General features: G+C 37.3%; 1 protein-coding gene across 9 annotated transcripts in view; it reads left to right on the top strand.

Moving 5' to 3' along the window:
* The first annotated feature begins 1821 nt into the window (after positions 1–1821).
* LOC134648921 (rho GTPase-activating protein 21) overlaps positions 1822–25886 on the top strand; it is a 385556-nt gene continuing 361491 nt past the window's right edge. For 6 of the 9 annotated variants that reach the window (XM_063503540.1, XM_063503539.1, XM_063503538.1 and 3 more), the window contains exons 1-2: positions 1823–2001; positions 5489–5617. In XM_063503540.1, the coding sequence (XP_063359610.1) occupies positions 5575–5617 (43 nt within the window). In that variant the 5' untranslated portion in view covers positions 1823–2001; positions 5489–5574. Of the gene's footprint in view, positions 2002–5445; positions 5618–25886 lie in introns of those variants that run through there. The other 3 variants (XM_063503536.1, XM_063503543.1, XM_063503533.1) reach the window with 3 other exon arrangements.

The raw sequence follows: 25886 nt of genomic DNA, 5'->3' as shown, positions 1-25886 counted from the left end.
ATTTGGAAGTTTGGATGTTCTGAGTTCTGATCCTCTGAGTAGGTCGTTTTCTTCTGAGTGTACTTGCAACAAGTCATTTCAATTGTAGAACAAAACATATATTATGAAAGGAAGGCATGATTCTGATTTCTTCAGTTTCAGACTATAGTTATCACGTCTAGTAAGATTTGCCCTTTTAAATGATTCACCCCACTACTGAACCTTGTCACAGTCATCCGGGGTTTAAGTTTAATAGCATTAACAGAAATAACAAAAACGGCTTAATTATGATTACGAACAATAGCGCGGAAGATATAGTAGCAATAGATGTCACAAAGGTGGTCGTAGTTAAATGCACTTTCTTTATTGAAACAGATGCACACCGTGGACTAACGGTTATTACGGAAGCGTCTGAAAATAACTTTATAGCGACGATTCGGAATTAAAACATGTTCGTGTCATTTCAAAAGTTTATGTTCATTCATCGATACTAATACTTTGATGTAGTGTTTTCCAACTCGCGGCTTACTCGAACGTTCATTGCTTTAAATTTAGCTGTTATTTGTCAAGAAACCGAATTGCAAACACCGTTGCCAAACGTCGAATCTTTTGTTGTACACCGGCATGTGAGTCACGGTGACATTTTTCGAGGATTTTTTTTGTGAAGTTACAACGTCTATGCTCAAGGCTAGAGGCGTGTAACGGTTGGCTGTGGACGAAAATTGTTGTTTACTCAAGTCGCGTAATTAGTCATCATTCATGCCGATTGCAAGAAAGAATAAGATCGTAGGTAGGCAGAATAATCGGGGGTATATAACTATCTTGCATTTGATGGCACACTCTAGTTTCAGCGTCACATAATAAACGTATCAGTTTGTTATTATGAGATTCTTATATGTACATTATCATGATGATTGTTTGATGAAATAGATGGAATTTGCAGTTCCGTACCAATCTTTGGTCATCACTCTTGCCGATTACAATGAAGTCTTTAATAGTGATCATTACTGCAATAATCTGATCAATTCAATTTAAGAATTATTGAATACCACGCACATTATCAATTGAATATTTGTAACCTTTTATTATCGCCTCCGCCTTAGAATTTGGAATATAATAAAAACTGGTCATATTTCAACATGTGCATTAAACCTTTAAGGTCAAATTTGTTCTAAATTTATTACAAAACTAATGAGTAGGTCGAAATACACGCCTACGATCGAACTTGGTGTCAACCGTGGACTATGGCTGTGATGATACAAAAACACTATAAGGTTTGGCGAGTTAATAGCTCATAGGTTCTTTTGGCTTCGTGCAACTTCGCAACGATTAGAGAACATCAAAAACACCTGTTCTGTGTCGCATATTAAAAAAGGCTTACGGGCTTTGGAACGTCCACTGCACGCAGCGTTTTAAAATCATACGAGTACATCGTTCAGGTGGGCGACGCCCAGGTGCCGGCGGAAAATATGTCACGCTCTAATTAGTTAAAAGTATGATCGGAATTTCAGCACAACTTTCTGGAATCTTTGACATCGATATCCACTATGCCCAGGTCACGCAATCTTCCTACACGTTCCTGGAAATGTTGAAAATATTCCTGCAATGTCAAAGCTATTCACCATCTCAGTGGTTTAGTTCCCACAACTTGTCTGTATATAGGTATCAGTTCCCGGTCTCAGGAAAGCAAATCAAAGTGTCCAAGCGTTTAATAGTCCATCCGGCCTGACACTTAAGCCGGTAAACCTTGCTTCCGGCGCGAGCTGATGCAGTCATTAGCCGACGTCGTGCAAATTCTACGACCCCCTGTCTCTGAATTTATAAATAATCCGGGAACGTTTCAGTGGCGGCCGCGAAGCGGCACACCGCGGACGGCGCGGACGCGCTTCCGAAACACGATCGATATGACGATCCATGAGTACATCGATCGATAAACGACGCGATGCGAGTGGTCTTTGTGATCTAGCGGTGTGCTATGTGATTCTAATCAAGTGCCGATCGAAACTTTACCATCTAAAAAATGTATTACAATTTTTTTTATACGTGTTATTTCTACGGATTTAATAAAGTCACTAAGATCTTCGCTCACCCGACTGATTGAGAGCAGACGTGTCACTTTCAATCTAAGAAAATATGAGTTACTGTTCGTGCCGCTTGCGAAATTCCTGTCAAGTCATTTATTTTTGTAATCTCAATTCAGTCTAATGAATGGGCCCATCATAACCATTAAGTTTCACATTAACTTGGTATTGTTTACGTTCCTCGTTTATATTTCGCGACGTTTCATGTTTTACATTCGGTTCGTGTATTTGAAAGTCTAATTTGGTCTGTCGTTAGTTTCCTGAGTAAAACGAGAAGTACGTACGCAAATACACCGAGACGGTCAAGTATGTCAGTAATGTAGTCTACTGGACAATAAGCGCATGATATACTGCCAACGATATACTTTTAAGTAATGAAGAAAATTACTTATTCAACTTTCAGGGGCCCGTTTCTCAAAAGCTTGTAACTTGTAATACAAGTGGAAGTCCCTTTCTAACAAATGTTGTCAAAAATTGACATCCTGTTGTATTACAAGTTACAAGCTTTTGAGAAACGGGCCCCAGGTTAGATAGTTTTTTAAGCAGGACCTACCCTATTACCATCTACAGATTTTGGTGAACACAAATAGGTACCTCCGAGCTACGTTGTATTAAGAAAATTGGAGGGACTGTAAATGGATACGGTTACAATTACAAGTTACAAGCTTTTGAGAAACGGGCCCCAGGTTAGATAGTTTTTTAAGCAGGACCTACCCTATTACCATCTACAGATTTTGGTGAACACAAATAGGTACCTCCGAGCTACGTTGTATTAAGAAAATTGGAGGGACTGTAAATTGATACGACTCAAAAACCTAGCTGGCTGAAAACGATGCCAGTCAATATTTCGTGATTAATTAATAAGTATGGAAAACAAACGCTGTCCATTACGATTTTCTAAGCTTCAATGGCGTCTTTGTTCTTCTTTCCATTGATTTCGCAACGGCTTTCATGTGTGGCTAATTATACTGTACATCGTCGGTGTCTCATTAGTGTCCACATCACCTTGCCATTGGCATGTCTTTAATATTCAGACTTCACGGAAAATGTTAACGTAGATACCGTTGTTGCTTTTGTCTGTTTTATTAATAGAAGGTAGGATCCTACAGAAGTGGTATACGCGTGCCTCCGTGAGGGACAAAACATTTGCAATGCGACACTATGAATGGTCGAATTTATTTGTTGCCCACCATAATCCATACTAATTTACGGTGGGTAATAAAAAAAATGTGAGACGGTTACAAGGATAAACAATAATAGCGCTTTCGCTGCTACTCCTACTGAAAGATACATAAGATTATCCCGTTCTGTCAGTTGTCCCCACCACTCATGCCCTATCCAGTTAAAATACTAGATTCATGGGTTTATTAATGACCTATTGTAATTTACCTATTCAACCAGACGTCGCGTCGCTTTAAGAGTTATATGAACTTAAAAGTATCATGTTAATTATATCCTCTGAAAAGAAAGTGGCTTTTTTATTGGACTTTCCATTTGCGGGATTTAAAACGACATTGAATTATGTATTAGCTCTTAAATCCGTACAGTTTTATTGCCATCTTTATTTGTGTTTTTTTGTACATGTCGCCGGCAGAACTTAATGATGTTGGTCGCATTCAAATTGTCTTGTGACCTCCTTTGAAATACATAGTAATGTATTAAAGTAGACACACAGTGTCTGAAAAACCAACACTCATGAGGTCTCGTTTGATGAAGATAAACGAGCGTAAATTATGATGGTATACTTAGGTTTTCTTTCTTTTATTAAAAAGGTAAAGGATGTTTTAACTTTAAAGTACTTTACATAAATTAATTACTTTAAACAGTGGTGTTTCACCCTCGTTTTATCAAAGCTTTTAAAGAGCTTCATAGTTATACTAATTGCGTTTTAATCTAAATTTTGTTTTAGGCCCCCCGCATTACTCAATCTATCGACCACCTTGTTCAATCAATGTACCGCTTATAACTAAGTAGACTTAATTACAAATGTGTGTACCGGCAGTGAGATTAAGATAAAACCATAGACTTCACCTGCTAGATTGAGTATATAAAACGACTTTTTCCATTATTTGGTGCTCCACTCCCCTGCTCACTGCTCCCTCTACTAATTTAATATGAGAGCTGCTCATCTCAGTTGCATCCAGGTTATTATTGAACTGAATTCCATTTTATTAAAGTTACAAGTCATAGTTTTACAGGTATGCAACCGCAGCGTTGATGCGATTGACATTTGATTGACGAAAAATGAGCTTCCATTTAGCTGGTGTTGTCGGTTTTGACCTATAAAATTGTTTAAGAAAGTACTGTGATTTTTTTTAAATATTAGTCACTTATTTCATTCTTCCTTGCTGCAATTACATGTTTTACAATTCATTACTAAGCGGTAGGTTACAATTATGAGTATAATGAGTGTTTCATACTGCGGACTCTATAGGAGATAGTCTACGGGTAAAACCTTTAGGAAGCTCCCACACGCACCAATTATTCCTGTTCTACCGTACGTCACGCCGGCTTCGACTTGGTCAGTTCCGTATTTACGGGCCGCGTGGGCGGTTTTCGACGTTACGTTAACAGATGACCTTGTGTTAGTATTGTGATTATGATAAACCTACATTTTCCATGTCGGTATTTCGTAACTTTTCCTTTTTAGACTTTCAAGTGCCGCAGGGGTATTATGGTAGACGTGTCGCGTCGATAACGACAAGGTGAAATATAGGCACGTCCGTTTCTGAGCACTGCAAGTTAGTAAGAAAAAAACGCTTTATTGTGAAGAGATCTGCGGATGCATTCGTTTTTTTATGTCAGACATTAGCTTTGTTCAAACTTAGGTAGCTCCAATTGTGGCTAGATTTTTTGTTTTCTGTCTGTAACTGTAAGCACAGAGCCACTTAGAGCGACTGTCCGAGTGTAATTGCTAACAAATAGTTACGCAAAACTGATTGATGATAACGATCCCGGCATTCGTTACCGTTACTTCAATTTGGCCACTGTACTGTCTATCCGAAGGTCAAAAACCTCGTACAGTCAGCAGAAGATGTAGCTAAGCGGCCGAGATGTTCAAACTGATCTTTATGCAGCTGTATTGTTAAGAGCGCAAAAGCGTGCTCAGATCAATTTGAACACCTGGCCCGTTTGGATGACCTCTTCTGCGGAGGGTACAGCGTAGAATTTAAATTGATATACTCGTAGTAGTGGTATTTGTTGAACTTAAAAAATAAGATAAGATAAAACCACAGGTCAGTAACAAATGAATGGTATAAAATTATACATATTGCTTTTGCAACTTGCCTCGAGAAGGAACGACAGGTCTTTCAGACAGGTGGAACGAATGTATTCGTCCCGCGAACATGCGCGAATGAAACGTCGCGTCGTCATCATTTAACTCTATGGTTAATTGTAACCGTGTGAATAATATAACCTCATTGTAGAATTAGACGTGGAATGCTCGGCCATGCTAGCCATGGCTGACTAGTCATTACATGTGTTTGTGGTGGTGAAGTGATAAGTGATCAAAATGATGCAAGGATTGCTCGATTCGCTGTACAAGATCTATACAGGTGAGTTTTAGGTTTACTTTGAGCCAATTTAATCCATAGATGCATGAAGTATCAATAGGTACTATTGCTAAATAAGCCAAGACGACCAATAAATTTACTTTAAATTAAGAATTTATATTGTCATAACAAAATCTTAATTTCAAGAGAACTTAGTAGCACTTCATGCATCTATCTAAGGGTTAACTGTAACTGCTCATTTATTATAGGACATCCAAACGTGGGGAACAAAAGCAACGTTGTCGATATATTTATTTACCATTTAATACTCGTAATTTTTAATGATGACGACTAAGGAATGGATTTTGCTTCCATTGTCTCTTTAATTTTTGACAAAAATATATCTTTAGTGCGAGTTATCAGCCCACAACCGTTCTACGCTATTTTTTCCAACTCGTCGACCGCTACTTCGATCTAGCTGCACGTTCAAGATTTATTATCACGAGCCACAGTTTGATCCAACTATCCAATTAGGTGGGTGTGCGCACATGAAAGTATCTACAGTATTTTTGCGCATAGAAATTCTCGCTGAATACCTATTTATTTCGTCTAACAGGAACTGTTTGGGTCACGACCGGGCTCTGAGCGCGGGGCGTGGTTACGTGATGAATTAACGTTTAAGTAATAATTTGCGTGTTTTTTTCATCCGCCATTTTGTTGAACTAAACTCTCTGATGGGTGCTTTGACCCCGCTGGCACTTTATTATGAAAGGTATAAGCATTTTACGTAATTACTTTTTAAATTTTATGCCTGTTTTGAGTTTTATGTACGTCAGACTCGATCCTTAATTGGCGTATTTGTTATGCAATACATACATATACAATGAATCTTGAATCCAGTTAACATATTTGTTGCGCGTGTAAAATTAAAACTACACATACCTACCAAATATTGAAGTATAAGTAGTCTGCCTTATTGTAAGAAACCTGCTAAAAAAGTTAAAACCACAACCTGTAAAATTTGTCTATAAAAACCAATGACAGAAAAACATAATTCTCATGATAATTTTAAAAATCATTAATAATACTTTATTACAAGATCGGCCAGTGATATTGATGTACAGTCACTGCTAGAAACATAATGGCCAGACAGGACCAAAAGTGTTAGTATTTTAATGTGTGAATAGCATTTTAAATTATATAAATTGTATTTTACCCACTGCGTTTTTCGGACGGACCCCTTGACTTTCTTTAAATCTTGAATCGTATTCGTGATAGTTGCTTTTAATATTACAAATGGAAGCCAAAGTTAGTGCATAATTATCATGTAGATACATTTGATGCTAACTCTAGGTACTCCATCCTTTGTAGTCTTTGTACCTATTGATTAAGCACGTATGTATATATCCTTGCCTGCGGATCACTCACGGCCCGTCACCTCAAATATCATCATCGACTCTATTCATTGACCATTCTTGAACCATATTACAACTACTTAAGGTCTTCAATGTTGTGTTGTTGTTACTACGTTAGATCCGATTGACATTTACCATTAACACTGGTACGAATTTCGCAACCAATACAACTTGCAGCACAATGCAATCGCAGATCTGACCCGGAGGTCAATGTCAAGTTTGGCACAGTCGTGTCTAACTATATGTGCGCTTTTTGGAACGTATCTCTTGGTAATAAGGTTCGAAATAGCGTAGATATTTATGACCGATATGAGTTTCATGCGTAAATGATCCGATGAACGATAACAAAACAAAGTTAAAAAGGTAGTAAGTTCGTTGTGAATGAATGACGATTGTGTTGTTATTATTTTTCTTAACGAGTATGTTAGTCGGAATTTGAGGATGATTGGCGTTTGATATGTATTTACTTACAAAACGTTTTAGTAAAACACTGTAGAGGTACGTGAAAACAGCGACAAAGTTGCAAATACCAACTATCATATTATATTATACAATTGGTAGGTATCCAGGCCAAAAAATACCTCAAGGATAATTTATGGTTAATTTTAGATTTCATTTTTGCCTACCTATACCTACTTCAAATTAGTAAACGTAGATAAAAGTTATACTGACACACAATAACAATATTACTTATATACTTGTATAGCACATAGTTAAAATATTAAGGTCATTTAACTAGTGGTCTTATTATGTGGTGCTACCAAGTGTCTTGCAAAATCTGATAACGATACTATTATTTCAGTTACACAACCTTCACTAACCGCAAGGTTTGACAAATAATGTAATTTTCTATATCTTATCTTATCATAAGTATCAAGGTTGTTCTATGTTCGGTTATTAACGAATACTTATTTTGAGAAAATCAGTGCAATTTACTATTATATTATGAAAAGGGCTTATGTGCGATCGAAATTCATCGTAAGTAGATACAGCACTTTGATATCCATAGTACGACAGATAGGGATGGGACTTTACTTTTAATGAACCGATTGATCGAAAATTTAATCGATTTCTAGCTTATTTGATATAATTTCCTTGGTCAATATTGGATTGGTTTAAAAATAATACAACTTGTGGTCAAACATACTATACTATAAATAATTATTTCATTTAATTTGATTTGAACTTAATCGATGAATAGTCTAATAATATTTATCCCCGGAAAATAATCAATTAGCGTTTACAAGACTAAACTTAAACTAATAACTAACTGTGTGTTAATAAAGATATATGAATTAAAAATGTGACATATCTAGTTATAATATATTTTTATGCCTGACATGTAAAATTCTGTTATACTTTTACCAATAAAATTCTGATTCTGATTCTGAAGAAAATAATCGTTTCGAAGATTTATGATTTTAGTTTAAGTAATTTATTGATTAACTATCCACTAATCGTTTTCTTGCACGTAATCGATTATTTTTTAGCACATAATAAACAAAAACCAAAATAATCTAATAACCGATTTGACTAACTGCAGACTGCAGGTGTGCAGAATCGTGATCGGGCTGAGCGGCAGAACAATGCAAAACGCAGTATCGTATTGTAGAGTTTAATGGTAGTTACAACGCTTTGCCTGGGGAAGGTGATGCATAGTGGATGCATTGTGTAGGCAATTAACGTGCCGATACACTACCCTATTGTCGGTGAGCGTGATAATACTGGTAATGTGTAGCTGTAGATTGGTTTTGTTCTGTGGGTTGTGTGAATTGGGGATTTAAACACTTATATTAGGTACGCGTACCTCCTCGTGTACGATATGCTTGCAGTACAACCATTGTCAACATTTAGTTCGAAACCTTTTTTTTATTAGGTATTTACGTTTTATTCATCTTCTTGAGACAATGATAACTAAAAAATACTGAATACTTTATTATTTATTGAACAAAAACATGACAAACATGACAAAAAAAAACAATAAATAAAAACAACTTAAAATTACAATTAAACTAAATACAAACTAAAAACTATTCTAAAATAAAACTAAACTAAAACTAACCTAAATCTAAAAACGGCCCCTGCGGCAAGGTCCCCAAGATGCTGGCTGCGTTACCCCGCTGAACTGCCAGACTGAAGCGTTGAGCGAGGTAACTGCCAGCTCTTGGGTCCCCAGTTGCGTCCCTGAGTCTCTTTGAAAGGTCTCCAAAGAGACTCAGAGCGCCAGGACCCCACGGACCCAGGGTCTCGACGCCGAAAGCAATAAACCTGTATTCGGCACCGAGACCGCGATATTTCCCCACCTTTGCGTTTTCGGCCGCCTCTGCAGCAGCTGCCGCCCTCACAGAGGTTCCGTGGAGATGTGACGGGGCCAGCGTGTCTACGCAGGTTGCATCCCACACTAGCACCCGTCCCATACTCCACGGAATCAAAGACATCCCGTCAGGTCTCTTGCCGTCACTTCTCAATATGCCGGTCGGCTCCAATAGAGCAGGCACATTGACCGATGCAAGAGACCGACGGATGATGTCGTTAAGGGCGGCATGCCTGGAGAAGCGGCCCGCGCTCCTCTGGCAGGAGAGACCGTGGTGACCTAACTGGTCTACGTCCGCACCGCAAGGGCAACGATGAGGGGCACACACCGGGATACCTAAACGGAGGCAAATCGAGAGCCGGAGCGTGTTGGGCTCTAGAAAAGTTCCGATTTTAGGAGAAGGATGCGCGCGAAGCCAGTGCCCAGCCTCTCTAGTGCCTACTGCCAAGAGTCTAGCTCTTTCCGCAGCGCCGCCGCACTGGTCGAGAAGGGTATCTAAAGCCAATTTGCACACTGGGTCGTCCCAATTTCTTTGTGACTCTGGATGTTCAGGGATGTCTTGACCGGGACACGCACACAGCCATGCATTTTTTGCGTCTTCCAAGCCCCAGATGTCATAGTTTGTGCGAAGGATTTTACCTATGAGACCCAAGGAACTATAGACCGACGACAAAAAAGCTGGCAAAGCTACACCAGACATCGTACGGATACCTAAGCCACCGTGCCTGATGGGAAGGGACCCTTGACACCAAGACCGGTCACTAAACTTAATGTTAAGGACTCTCTCTAAATTATTTTTAATTAAATCATCTACTCGCGATAAAAGATCTTGATTCTTCCACAGAGGACAGCATCGGAGCACGTATGTTAACTTTGGAATGAAGAGACAAAATTTGATAATAGAGAGTGCATAGTGGGGACTAATTTCGAGCAAACGATGAGAATTATCCTGGAATTTTGATACAGAATTTTGAATGTAATCGGGAAAACTTTCCTCGAATATTGGGGATCCTAGGAGGCAAAGTGTACGTCTATCGAGAATTTTAATATTGGGTGCCAACTGATTGAACCTTTGTACTAAACTATTGACATCGACGACGCAGGAATCTGGAATGTAAAGTTCGCATTTATCGAAATTTAAAGTTAGGCCGATGGATCTGAATTTATCGTTTATCAACGAAAGATCGACCAGTACAGAGTCCACGTCACCTCCTAGAGTCCCGTCGTCCAAATACCATACATTGAATTTTGATGACAAATTTTTAATTATTTGGTTTATCCCTAAACTAAATATTGCCGGCCCCAGGGGATCTCCCTGCTGGCAACCGACTTCGGACGACAATTCATGCGAATGATACATTAGTTTCGAAGGGTCCCCATAACAATGTAGTAGGTAATTGTATATTTCAGGAATGTGAGATTTTACCTCAGAAAGCAAAATATCTCTGTTTAAAGAATTGAATGCATTCTTTACATCGATTTTCAGTAAAACCTCACACTGTCCAGCCTCCAGATAAGACCGGAGGGCATGCACAGCAGCCTCACAGCCTCCCCTGACCCCGAAACCTAATTGAACAGGTTCAAAAATTTTTTGCAACATTGCCAAAATGTACCGAACTGCTATTTTAGACGCCAAACGGCGAAACGTTGAACCCACAGCGATTGGCCGTACACCTCCATCTTTTTTAGTGAGTGCAATTAAATTTGCTCCGTATATAATGGGTACAATATCCGGGTGGACGCCACCTGAGTACATAAAGTTTATTAATTTAGTAATGCATGCGATGAGTTGCACACCTGCATCTCCAACAGACGGGCACGTCAAGTCCTTTAGGTGTTGAGGAGCCAGCCCGTCCAAGCCAGCCGCCGAACCAGTTTTAAAAGAAAGGACGGCGTTGTAAACATCGACGTCTTTGATGTGCAGGCATGACTCTGGCGGTACTGGGGGATCAAAGAAAAAGGGGGTTGCCGGAGCGGCAGGGTGCTTAGCCTGCAGGGCCAATAAAATGTCAGGGTTATCCGGAGACAACACATCACTAGAGAAAAGAAGGCGAGCGGCACCTTTTAGATCTCCGTCACTGATCTTATTTTCAATATTCTTGTTTTTTCGATAAAAAGTTGACGGACGGTCTTCTCGTACAATCGGCGGGACAGAATGGGGTGAGCAATTATTTTTAATTTTTTGCGTCAATGATATATTCTGATCGTCGTCTTTAACATGAAGTATGGTATACGGAAAAACAAGCAGGTTGTGCCAGTCTTGAGGTGAGTTTGACTCGTAACACTTTTGTACCAGTTGTGCGAGGTGAGTTGCCACGACGATTCTAGCCCCGCGAGGGATCCGCTTAACCACCTCAACGTTGTTCTTCAGTTGGCTTAGCTGTATATGAAAAGGATGGGTATGATGAGGCGGTAGCGCGTCACCTAAGTTCAGTGGGACATCATCTTGACTAACACAGGTGCGGTGAGCCTTGGTTTTGTGAATGTTCAAACCCTTAGAGGTTAGAAACGATTTCGGACATAAATTACACGAATATGTTGCGGTAGGTTGGGATGCGGCTTGCATAGCAACATATACAAATATATATACAATTTCAAATCACTCTGACCTAAAAAAAACAATACTATCTCTAAATGCAAAGGAAAAAAAAGGGGGCACAGCAATGACAACAGATAAAACGTTCTAAATTCACATCACAAATCTATACTTTTGTACTGTTATATACTTAATTGTATTACTTCCATTCTGGTTTGTGTGATTTGGTTTCATTTGAATTCATGAAATGTGGTCCGGCTGAAAAGGAAAGCGATTTGCCAGCTCCGTTAGGAACGTTGTCGCGCAAGTAAATGACCGCTGCAGAATAACTCCTGTGGCTCTCTTTGGTGTATGTAAATGCGCGTTGGCTGATCACAGATGCGTACATGAGCATGAACAGAAGCTTAGGCGATTTAAATCCGTAAGCTTTTAAATTATATGTTGATATTGACAATGGTCATAACTCATGGTTTCGATGCTTCGCGTGTATAAATATAATCGCAAATAGATAGCACTGTGTGTTAATACTTCAGTTCATGTGTTTTAAAATATCACTGAGTTGATTTAGCACGATATTTTAATTATTTTCTGCGGAGTAAACAAATATACGTTTTCCTCTTGTCAATGTCAAAATTGAACGGCAAGTTAAATAAAAACTTGTAAGTTACGAATGTTAACGCGATACTGGCGTTAACTATATTCTTGTCTTTGTTGTAGAATTATTGAAACTAGTTTTATGATGATAAATTAGCAATATTTATTGTAGTTTCTACATTAAGATGTTGACATTAAGTGAATTGTTTTTTCTTGTTATGACATATCGTACATGGGCCTAACCGGCAACGAGAGTGGTGATGACCAGGGCGCAGACAATTTTTACATAATTTGTATTTAGAAACTTCATTTTGCCTGCAATCCACTGACATTTCCTTAAACTTGTCACACTTATGATTGAAGTGATTTTGTTTGCAAAACGCACAAGTTATTTCTGTTTTTGTATCTAAGTTATTAGCACTAGCTGTGTCACTTGTACCTAGCATTGTTGCAACACGTTTGTTTTCTTTTATTTGATTAGTAGGTTTATCATGTTTTTGTGTAGAAGCACCGCACTGTATTGTTTCCAAGACATCCGCTCGATTACGAAGGAACACTAAGAAATCATCGAGCTTAGGAGAAACTTTGAGTGTGTTTTTGTGTACTTCCCACTTCCTACTAGTGGCGCCATCTAGTTTCGACACCATCATATATATAACTAAATGTGTCCCAACTGTCTGTGGGCTCTTTGAGTGTGTGTAAAGCACGCAGGTTTTTGGTATAAAAATCAATCATGTACCTTATAGCTTTATGAGATTCCCTAGTAATTGGTTCAAAGTTGAACAATGACCTAATATGGTTATTGATCAAAATTCTCTCGTTGTTGTATCGCTCGCACAGTAAATCCCATGCGATTTTGTAATTAGTACTTGTAAACTCAATAGATTTTATGACTATAGCTGCTCCACCTTCCAAAGATGCGCGCAAATAGTGAAATTTGCTTATTGTAGGGATGGACTCGTTTTCATTTATTAATGAATCAAAGGTATCGCGAAACTCCATCCATTTTGCATAACTGCCGTCAAAGGAAGGTAATTTTATAGAAGGAAGCCGAATGTGATGGTTGACAGACGTCTGAGAACTGTCATTTGAATGAATTGAACCTTCGGCTCGAGAAACAGCGGTAGCATATTTAGTAGTCACTGGTTGGTTCGACTCAAGTATCAATTGTGACAATGAAATCAACTTTATGATAGAATCCTCAACTTGCTCACGTTCTAAAAGCTGATCGGCTAAGTTGATGTCATCTAAATTTTCAATTTCTGACTGTACTTCATCAAATTGAGATAATAATTCTTGAAATCGACCTAGTTTCAACTGGAGTTCACCGAATAAAGCCTTAGTGAAGTTCTCCGTCGAAATCGCTTTCCAAAAATACTTACGTCAATGATTTTATCTCGTTAGTCGAAAGACGGGCACTATGCGCGAAAGCATCATTGCTTAAATATCTTTTATTGCAGGCAGGTATTTCGATTGGCTGCATCAATTACCGCAGAAAATACTCTTTTGAATGTCATTTTAAGTTGAATAACCGCAGAAGAATTGGAAAATTGATAATTGAACGTGCCGAAACCCCCGTTTTCGCTCCAACTTTTTAATCCCAGTTTTTCATCCAATACATTTTTATTACCCATCATTTTTGGGTGTTCTTAGTCTTACTCGAGCGTTGCTGATTTAGGACCTGGTTGTTTTCCTGCCAATTGACGTCACAAAACGGCTACAAATCAGCGGTAGTGGGACTCTCTTGAGAGTGTTTTGACTCGCGGGAAGTTTAAACAAACCGCTATAACTGCATGATTTGTTAAGGTGAACCAACAATAGATTTTAGGTCAACATTTCGGGGAGAAATTGACTTATTTTAGCTGAACGGTAGAAAAATTGACGAATTATAAATTACAAACGTAAGTAATGGTAATTAGCAAGCGTTATTTTATTAGGTTAGCCAAATTAATTTTATATAATTTTAAACTTTCGCGATTACTGACGACTTACATATGTAGACGCATATAATAAAACATAAGAAATAATGTGGTATGCCACCTGCAAGAGTTTACAGAATATAAATTACATAGATAATTATCACAATTTTTGGCAACAACGTCGCCATATTAAAAGTATATTAATGACGCCAGTAATCATATTTCTCGATAAAACCTCCACACCGCGTGGCTTTTATCACTTTCAATGCACTTTATTAATTTAAGTTAAGCACAATAAATTATTTGTTTATGAACGGGTCGATCTTGACCCTATTTAAACTAAATGACACAGGATATGAGTAATCTTATTTACCTCTTTAATTGCTACTATGTAAATGAAAGCAAGTTGAACGTAGTACACTGGCCTTACATGCATGTACCGTTGCATGGATGGGATTAATTAAACTGCAACTTTGTCACAGTCAGGTCTCGGGGCAATCTCAGCTAAGAAGTTTAATGAAAGATAAGAGGATTATAATCAGATGCTCTCCAAAAAGATTAATTTTAATTATATATGTATAATTATAAGTCTATGTGAGGTTAATCACTTTAGACTAATTTTTTGGTAGATGCATTCTCAATATTTATTTGCTGTGCCAGCTTACCTTTGGCTTAGGTATATTTTTTTCGGTTAGAGGTTTTTGTGTTTTTGTCACTTTATTTTGGTTTGTTGGCAGCGTATCGTAAATTCTTGTTGGTTTTTTCTTCGATTTTCCTTGTACTCGTATTTCTTTTCTACAACATAGTACCTACGAGTATGATCTGCTGTTCAGTCAAGAGTAGTAATATTGAATCAACCAATCAACAAATTATTGTGTAGGTACGACATTAACATCAATTAATGAAAATAAATTAACAGAAAAATATAAATATTTACTTTTCTCATGCATCTTACACCTCTTTGTTATTCAAGTGTATAAATACCATGAATTAATTTACGGGCCATTTATTTCTTTAGCTTCACCCAATTTTCGATAAAACGGCATTGTGAACTTGACCAATTGATCTCATTTTGTCAACACTCATGCATCTCGTTCGTGCTTATGTATTGGTTATGGCGAGATATGTTACTGACAAATACAATATCAAATTGATATACACTTATTATTAAAGTTTGAATAGCGCTCCAGTGTGAAAGCGTTCTTGTAGTTGGAAATATGAGATGCAACAAAGTGGTCAATCTCTCGTAACTCGTAACTGTATGAAATACAATATAGTGGTCAATGACATGACCATACCCGGCCGTTTGACGGGGGCAATTTGGTTTGGCCTTAAATAGTGCGGGGATAAGTTAAACCTACTATGTATAGTTGGTCAAACCAATTTGTCAGTAAATAGGAACAAAAAAAAACTATACTCATCCTTTTCTTTTGGGTGCTAGTATAATGTAAGACAAAGATACGAGTAGTACCTATGATTCTGTCTATGTTTGAAATGAGACAGTCCTTTGACACACTATATTATGTATAAGTCGATGTAAATAAAATTATTATATTGTGCAATTTTTAAATATAGAATGACAACACTCAATAGATCAAACATCAAACATCAACATTTATTCAGCAAATAGGCCATGTAAATTCCATCAACATGGAATTTACACACAGCAAAGAAAAGAAAACACATCAACAATTATAAAATACAACTAAGCCGCAAATATCAAATCAAACTAAAGTATTACATAGAGATTTATAAAGTCTCTAAATGTTCTAAAAGATGACAGGTATTTAGGTACAGTTGGAATAAGAATAAATTAAATGGGTTTGCAAATAACACTTCTGGTACTTTTTGCCCCCGAAACACCGGGCTATGTCAATGTCAATGACTTTGCATAAACAAATCTGCAGCATATTAAGGCAAGGCAAAGGTCAATCATCAAATTGGCGTAACGCCACACACGCCATGACATTTGGACAGTAGTGAAGGAAGCGGTCGTGCACCATTTAGTCGTGATATTTAATCGCAATTACCTGGGTGTTAACATTTGCTCTTGTTCAGACTTGTTTATAGACATGGTCTGAAAATAAATATATTGAATTGAATTGAATAGGCCCTAGGTAGGGTTACCAGACACAAATTTAGAGTTTCCTGTCAAAATTCCTGATTTCCGATTTTCCTGACATTCATATTTTTCACGACGACGACGACGACGGGGGGGGGGGGGGGGCTCGGTATATGTATGCTTGATAAAAGATTTATTAATTAATAATTACGAAGTTATTGATAAGTAAGTTGAGTGGATCTCATTTATTATTTTTTTACAATGTTTTTGATTAATTTAAGTAAATAAAAAGGTACTTTATAATAAAGTCTATCAATTCAAAAAAATCCTGACATTTTCGTGTTCCGTCCCCATTCCTGACAAAAGGCCAAAATTCCTGACATGTCAGGAAAATTCCTGCCATCTGGTAACCCTAGCCCTAGGGCGCTTAAACATGGCGAATCAGGTGCATAAATAAACTAGTAGCCGTATCTAAGGGCCACTTGCACCATTCATTAACCCGGGGTTAACCGGTTAAACCTAGAGTTATCATGCTTACCAGTACAATTTGACACTGGATTAACAGCTTAACCCGGGGTTAGCGGGATGGTGCCAATGGCCCTAACTCATCTCGACGACATTCGAGGAATAAAAAACAAAAAAAAAATACAAATAAACGCTTCCTTTGTTAACAAAAACTTTTTACCTACCGTAAACCTTAGTGCTTTATTTTATAATCACTCGCTAAAAGAGATTTTAGAGTAAGTACTTTACGGATTATGCATTGACATGTGTAGCGATCAAAAGGGTTATGACCTGCAATTTATCGCCGTAGTTAAAAGTGTAAGTGCCTTGTAAGATACGGCCACTTTGTACAATCTATTACGACTATTACATACAAAACATATCTCTAATATCATATCATGCAATGCTCTCAAAAATCGCGCTCAGTATAAAACTTAAGGATGGCATGGCAAAAAAACAGCAGTGATTAGTTATTCTTTACAGTTCGATGCTTGTAGGTACACTTTTTCTTATCTAAACTATAAACAATTCTTCTTTGTACACTAATCAGTAATCGTGGTCCTACGTCCTGGGGTCACAATATATATTATTACCACAGATAAAAAAATAAGGAACCTATTGCAAACGCGACCATAAAAATACTGATGACTTAATTTAAAATGCCGTTGAACCCACACGGCCGCATTGTAGAAAAAAAAACGTAAAGCGAGATTCGCGCCAAAAATTCTCGAGTACTCCTACACAATGTGCGAAAGAGCGTTCTTATTTTAAAAGTTTTTCATGTTGAAGTTGATGTTAGAGTCAGGTGCTACAGTTTTGGACAGTTTGATATCGGTTTGCTAAAACGGGTGGAAATGATATTATCAGTTTTGGCAATGTTTCAAACAATACGAGTTACATATTGAATGTTACGTTTTACTGTATCACATCTTTTATAAATATAATTCTATTCTGTGACCTGCGTAGAGTTTCATGTTTTTCGTGATGTTTAAATAATAGTACTTAACCGCATCATAGCATCGCTTTCGAGGGCATCAGATCTTAATATTACGATAGGTAGGTACTATTTATTAAGGAAGCGTATTTATTTGGTTGCTCCTTACATAGAGTTAAGTTCATTAGTTTTAGTTTTTCTTGAAGTATTTCCTTAACCTTTTCAACGCTTTTCGTCCCATGCTAAAATGTGGCTTATACGCCAAATGGTGGCAATATGAAGAACGAAAATAAACCTTATCTGTCAGCAGGAAAATTGCTTTGACAGCGTCCGTCATAGCCTTTTTAGTGGCTGTTGGCGTCATGGGCACGACAACACTCGACCACTTTAGTGGCTCTTGGCGTTGAAAAGGTTAAGTATTCAGTGAAGAAGAACTATATGCAATTAACTTGCCTGAAACAACAACCATAATTTTACTGCATTGACGAATGGGCATTATAGGAAACACTAATCTGTTCTTAACTGTAAACTTAATAGGTATTGGCTTAGTTAGTTGTCTACGACAGTTTGCTAAAGATATAATTATCCACTTAATGACACTTGTAGGTACATAATATATAATTTACTATTTACCAAGCCAGCAGACGGCGTAATAATTTATCCTCAATTTACCTCGACATTTAATAAGTGTGCGCTAGAGTGTGAATATGTAATTTTACTACAATAGTGCTGTCCGTCAGAGCCTCATTAAAGTATTCCATCGCCAAATACGATAAAAACACAATGATTTATAACACAAAAGCTGACGCAATGGTAAACTATTATAGATGGTACTTCCAAACAAATATTACGCCACGATATTTTAATTAGGACTGGTACATCTCCATTACTGTCATCATGATTGACGTAAAGAACTTGAAACATCTTCTTGCTGTAATTAATAAACAAACTTTTGATTTGACGGACATGAAAGGACTCCTCAGAATACGATTTCATAATCGTAATCAACTAAATTAAAACAAAAACTATCAAACTCTGCTGTGTACTTTCAACTTGGTTCGTTTTTGAACGTAGTTCAAGACTAAAAAATGGTTAAAGTATTTTTTTATTAGGTAAGTACTATGTACATAATTTAAAAAAATCTGAAACTTTGGGTAAAAATTAAATGCAAAGTGATAAGAAAACTACATAATTTGAGTTTCAGCGGAAAACGAACGTTTCCAATACTCTAAACTGAACAAATCTGTTCAAATCCTGGAACTCATAACTGTAACGTTTAACGTTCCGTTCCACAATTTATATGTCTGGTGTAATTTAGTGGGCATTTTCGCCTGTTTACTTTCATAAACTCGTATATCCTTGCATTAATTTTAAATATGAACTTTATTGTGCATAAGACATGGTTGCTTTTGTTTTAGCATGATTGAATGATACGATTGTAAGAGAGGAGTACATTTTGGGTTTTTGTTTGCATCGTTTGGCTGTCGAGCGCTGCTCGGGGCGGCGCGTGATGGAATGCTCCAGAAATGATTGCGATTGTTGCAACAGTTGTTGTTGTTACATGAATTGTTGCGGTGATTGTTCTTCTTATGTAGAGTTATCATACCGCGATATTTTATCTTATACCTTTAAACGAGCAACTCTCTTGAGGATCTCGGAAACAGCTCTAACGATTTCGATGAAATTTGCTATATGGGGGTTTTCGGGGGCGCAAAGTGGATCTAGCTAGGTCTTATCACTGGGAAAACGCCGATTTTAGAGTTTTTTTATGTTTTCTTAGCAAAGCTCGGTCTCCCAAATATTAAGTTTATAACTGACGACATCACGGGGACATGACGGAGATCCGGCAGACCTCGTCGGCGATGGCGGGATAACTTAGACTCCTTTTTGAGCGACTGGCCAGATGTAGCTCAAAATCGGGAGGAGTGGAAGAAGAGGGGGGAGGCCTTTGCCCAGCAGTGGGACACAATAGGCTCGCAATAATAACTGACGACATGCCTACTTGATGCTAGGAATGTACAAATTAAGTAATTTTCTTACTGCAACTTTACTGTAAGGGGCTATTTTCCGTAATTGCTTATTTGCAGTGAAATTCATAATTAAAATCAACCATGAAAATAAATAGCCCGAGCCCTCTCGCGCATGAGAGGAGGCCTGTGCCCAGCAGTGGGACGTATATTAGGCTCAAATTATTATTATTATTATATGAAAATAAATCATTAAACTTATAAAACATTGGATCTCTACTGTAACGCAGTAAACGCAATAATCTAATTCTAAATATAAGTGTAACAGAATAAAAGAATAATCTAACCTGACATAACATTCCTTGAGGATAATGCAAATACATAATGAAAAACATCCATTAATAAAATTTTCTTTTTTGTTTCAGGTAATACATACGACTATTTATGTCTCGCTCGCATGTCTACATTCGCTTAACGTAGGTTCAAAATAGGATTAATTCTAAATGAATTGAAAGATCTGGAGTTTTTTTACAGAATTTTATACTACTCATATTACTGTATTGAAACATAATACACATACTTTACTACTTTGTTGCATCATAAGCAACCACTAAAACGTCTCTTACGCATCGTGAGGAGTTGACGACTCTGACGCACATGCGTAGAGAAACAAGGTCGCGCCTCTCGCACGATGATAATGCCCTTACACACTTTCGTGGCGAGCCGTTGCGACTATGAAAAGTAGAAAAAATATTATTAACCTACTAAGTTTCCATGTTTCCAAGTTTCCTACTAACCTACATAAATAATGTTTGAATAGTTGTGGGACACTAACAGCCCGAATCGAAGTTTAAGATACGTCAAATATTACGTCTAGATACGATATGGATTAGATATGTCAGTGTCAAAAATGACGTTTCTTCAAACATAAACTTTTGAGACTTACATCCCTAATCCATATCGTATCTAGAAGTAATATTTGACGTATCTTAAAGTTCGAATCGGGCCGTAAAACAATATTTTCTAAATGTTGATTTATTGTCATGTAAAAATGAGGAATACATTATTGATTACCTCTTATGCAAAAAAGTATCTATCCGAACCTAAGTTTGCATTTTTTCAGAAATAGGTGTCCTTACGTAGACATTGTATCGTAACCAAAACAAAATGTTATCGTAGTTATAACTAACTACATACGATTCTTCATCAGTATCACCTATGTAGTTTTCGTGAGCCAAACATTATCTTACAACATCATTAAACAATCGTGTAAAACACCTTTTACAGCAGACCTTGTATCAGCCCTTAAACGTTTCGACCTAATTTGTTTACAACTAGATTAATGCAAACATTGTGCACGATTCATCATCGTCGATGTGGACAGTCAATCGTGAGCAGAACGTTATCGCATCGCACAGTTCGTGTGAAGCAGCTCTTAGCGCTGACCTTGTGATGTCAGCCCTTCGGGTTCGGCCTGATTTGTTTTTAACTAGAGTAATGCAACGTTCCGTTCCACGCATGATTGATGACTTGCTCTTTTAGTAGTGAGATAGATTATTGTATTGTTTTGTTTTATTTAAATTGTACTTAGAAAGCGCAGCCGGGCTAGCACATGATTGGCGCGACAGTATCTCGCGGCGAGATAGACTACCCGTCCCTCTTTTATTAACATAGTTAGAAAAAGACGGGTAGTCTATCTCGCCGCGAGATACTGTCGCGCCAATCATGTGCTAGGGGTGCAGGTATGTTAGCGACTCTACTATTAGCAAATATATTTTCGCTTAATCTTTGTTTTGCTATTGTTGTAAATTTTTTACCAATCTTGTTTATTTTAATATGTTTACGAGTAAGTTGCCGATAGTAAAATATGTCTATGCAAATGTTTTATCCGTTTCTTTTTTTTATATATTTTTCTTTTGAAACTTCAGCATTGTTCTAAATTTTCTGGCGAGGTTTTACCTGTCCACGTTAATTTGTCCCACGTCGCATTTCACGTTGATGGATGGCTTGCATTGTATTAATAGCCAGTTAGTCGGCGGTCACTTGTTCATTAGCGTTCGAGATCTTTGTTACTAACAGCAACAGTCTTAAGAGGGGGCGTAAAGCCAAGGAATTAGAAAGAAACAAACATATGGCGCGCCGCGCGAAACTTCCATGGACGACATGCGCAGGTAAAAACCTCTTATTTCATTTGGTTACTCTGAAAATATACTTCTCTTTATTATGCTCGTCAGATCCCTCTGCTATATCACTAGCCATTTCATACTAAAATTATACTGCTAAGGTATGCAAGGTACCTAAAACTGAAAGGAAACGAAAATTTGACATGTTTTCGTGATTATTTTCTATCGAGACAACTTTAACATTTTAAGGTTTTGGTTGGAGTTTGCCCTTGCAAATATAATCTGGTTTCCGGGTGAATTCTAGCCACTCACATGCTTTTGGCCACTGTAGTTGCCAGCTGTCACCCTTATTTTATTATTATAATAGAGGTCACTGAAAAATATCAATCATGTGACTGGATGGAATTTGCCTTTGATTTAACGTGTAATTTTTTTTATATAGGTAATTGTATATACCATTATTAACTTTACTGCTGCATAAAATATAGTCCACATAAAAACTACAATGTTTGCATTAGCCCCCTCTTAAGAGTGTGGACCTTAGCGTTTGAGATTTTGTTACCTACTATTCTAGTGGTTTACATAACTCGAGGCTGGCAGCTGAAGGCCGTTCCGTTGCGATGCTGGGTTGATAACCGATTCATTGGCTTTAGTTTAATTATTGTCTAGTAACTAGTTCTATAGTAAATATAAACATGGATACCTAAATGATACCAGAGGGGTTACTACTTCTGTAGTAAACACGATACGAATTGGTATTAGGACTATTAGGTTTATATTGGCATTTTAATTAGGTAGTAACAAGTTTACTAGGTATAGAAAACACATAAAAATATTCAGTGCTCAGACAATTCAATTGAAAATTACTTCTAAAGTTATAACTATTATTTACATTAGGATGTAAGAAAAGATAATATGTTATTTCTTATTCTGTAATTTCTGTTACTCAAATATGTGTATAGCTGTCACATAATACATTTAAATGACACATAAATAAATATGCAGTGTTTAAATCTTCTTACTAACGTCACACAATAGCTCGTAAGAGTCGTAAGATGTCCACGGTTCAACTTTGTTTATGTTGGCTAAATGTCATAGAATACTGCTGTGCCATTCTAAACACTATCTTCATATCGTATTTTAGTAGCATAAGACCTTTTTGGCTTAACAGCGAACTAAAATAACGAGGCTGACTTCCATTCAAAATCAATCTTGGCGAATTTCGGTTCAATGAAAATATACCTTACGGCGTTTACGCTATTATTAACGATTCTCTAAAAAAGGCGCGGTGTAGTCTTTAATGCTCTATGGTATGTTTTTGAAGTGAAAACTTCTTTAGCGGCGCTGGGCACTTTTTGAGGTGGGGAAAAAATTATAAACTCGAGACAGCGTAAGGCGATCACGTGACCGTAAGGGGCGTAAGGCGATCACGTGACCATAAGGGGCGTAAGGTTTAGATGTCCACTCATAATTTAGATGGCATTTAAATCAATAAAGAATAACTCAATGTTATTTGACATTTATGTTGCGGACTCCTTTTCAAGACTCTTTACCTATGTTCAAATAATTTGACGTTGTCATGGCAGTATGTAAATAAACATCAATGAAAAAGTGTGATCTTATTTGAGAATGATAATAATGTACATATAATAAATAAATAGAATACCTCCGCTAAACGTATGTATCGTGTTACCGGGCGTCGGTAACATAGTGAGGTGAGTTTTCACTTCTATCGGCACTCCCGGAGTGCAACCGTTGTTGCTTGTTATTCAAAACTACACGTCTAACATACGACAGGGTTGCTACATCGAAAGGATATATGAATGCTGGAAAATTTAAACGCGTTTGTCGTTTTTGTATCGAAACAAAACTCGTGGGAAGTTCTGTACGGTTACCATCAGTTTGTCACTGACATAAACGCCGTCGAGAACGTAATTTACTTTCTATACATCCCGTTTGCACGAATATGCGAGTGCGAGCGAGATGTATAGAAAGTAAATTACGTTCTCGACGGCGTTTATGTCAGTGACAAACTGATGGTAACCGTACTGCTGAGATACGGTGTCAGAGGTATCTATTATTGTGTATGTTTGTTTGATGTATGATCTCGTGCGAAACAATGGAATACGAATGATTTATGATCTGTTCGATAGGACTGTGATCGCTACTAATCGCTCCTGTGAGTAGTGTTCTGACACCTGTGGTCTGTTAATACTTTTGTTTGTATCATAAAGTGTGTGTGTGTATAATTTGTGTAGTTGACTACTGGATATGACGGTAAATTTTGAGACGGTAAAGACATTACCACGGAGTCAGCGGAGTAAACTCACCCATAACTAAATTTTTCTAACAATATTCGTGATTTGAATCACTTTCTGAGAAAGGAGCTAGAAATATTAGGTCCCATATACCTATTTCATTTTGTAATTGATGAAGTTAAATAGGTACCTATATACCTATTTCATAGGGGCATTTCGCTCTCGTATCTTCTGTAGTTTATATTTTATTTCTTTTGTGTCTTTGCCAGCTTAGATGGAGTGTATTTACAAATGAATATGCATACCTATGCTTTAAAATAAGAGTAGGTGTTTATCATTCGCGTTCACCGAACCAAAATAAGAACATCGATCTAAATACAACTGATGATGAAACCCATACAAAAAAACTTGTTGTTGTCAGTATTCACAATTAACTTTTTATGCAAATCACTTTGGCCAACAATCACGTATGCTTTTGTTGGTGGACTGTACTCGCGCCATTGTGGCGATAATTAATGTTTATCTTACAAAAACTAATTCCGACGTGACTGTATGTTTCCTTTTTTGCTCTGGTTAACTTTGGAGGTCGGTTTGAGTGGAATTGAAATTTGACTAAGTACAATTTTTTATGTAATTGTGTGTTCTGTACCTAAATGTCTTATTTTCGGTTTAAATTTTTGAAACGTACAAGCTGTGACATTACCAATCGATTTATCCTAAAATTGATAATCATTATCATAAAAATAACACTGAATAGCAGAAATAGCTGACCAACCCAGGTGTTCAAAATGATCTGGAAGCCAATTCAAACTTGCAAAGTCCTGAGATGTAGCCATTTCGTGGCTCTTTTATCTTTGTACGTTTTTCTTATACATATCTAATTCGAAATGCACGCGCAAATGGCAACAAAATGACATCATTTAGATTTTAAAATTTACATTCGACTTTGTCTCCTACACACGCTACAGTAAGGTTGTGTTAAATTAAGTTTGAACACCAGAAAGTTCTGCTGCTGCTGAAAATGGTGAACTGACTAACTGACATCACCAAGGTCATTTACCGAGCCCTGTGGCCTAAATCAGAACCGGATTCAAGTTAATCTTAATGCACTCTAAACATTCATCACCATTCGTAACATTTGACAGCCTTGGCATTGGCATCGCTGAGGCCACTCGAGAGCCGATAAATTAGCACCTCGTGTGTACACGGCTTTATTGATATTCGTTTAACGGTCGTTTACCCTGGCGTTGATTTTTACTACAAACAAGAGCAATGGTAATGGGTTACTCTGTATAGAAATTGGTATTCTAAGATTTCTAACTATTCTAAGTCACCGGTTTTCGATGATGTTGAGTTTTGCTACACGATTTGTTATATAGTTGGTCAAACCAATTTGTCAGTCAGTAAGAACCAGGAAAAGTATACTCATCCTTTTCTTTTGGGTGTTAGTACTAGTGTAAGACAAAGATAGTATGATTCTCTCTGTCTATGTTTGAAATGAGACAGTCCTTTGACAAACTATAGTAAGTACCCTGCGGACGTATAAGGAAGATACCTACCTATTTAACACCTATAGGTATAGTTTTCATACATTGTATGAAGAAGGTGTAAGAAAAGATTGATGTCTTTCTGTTATATGTAGTGGATGCTTCAATTATTTATAAGGTCAACCAGGGTAATGCAAATATAGGATTATGGCATCGTTA

Source organism: Cydia amplana, chromosome 6 (assembly GCF_948474715.1).
Source record: "Cydia amplana chromosome 6, ilCydAmpl1.1, whole genome shotgun sequence".
NCBI lineage: Eukaryota > Metazoa > Arthropoda > Insecta > Lepidoptera > Tortricidae > Cydia > Cydia amplana.
The sequence above is the reverse complement of the archived record's forward strand: the minus strand, read 5'-3'. Positions and strand labels throughout refer to the sequence as shown.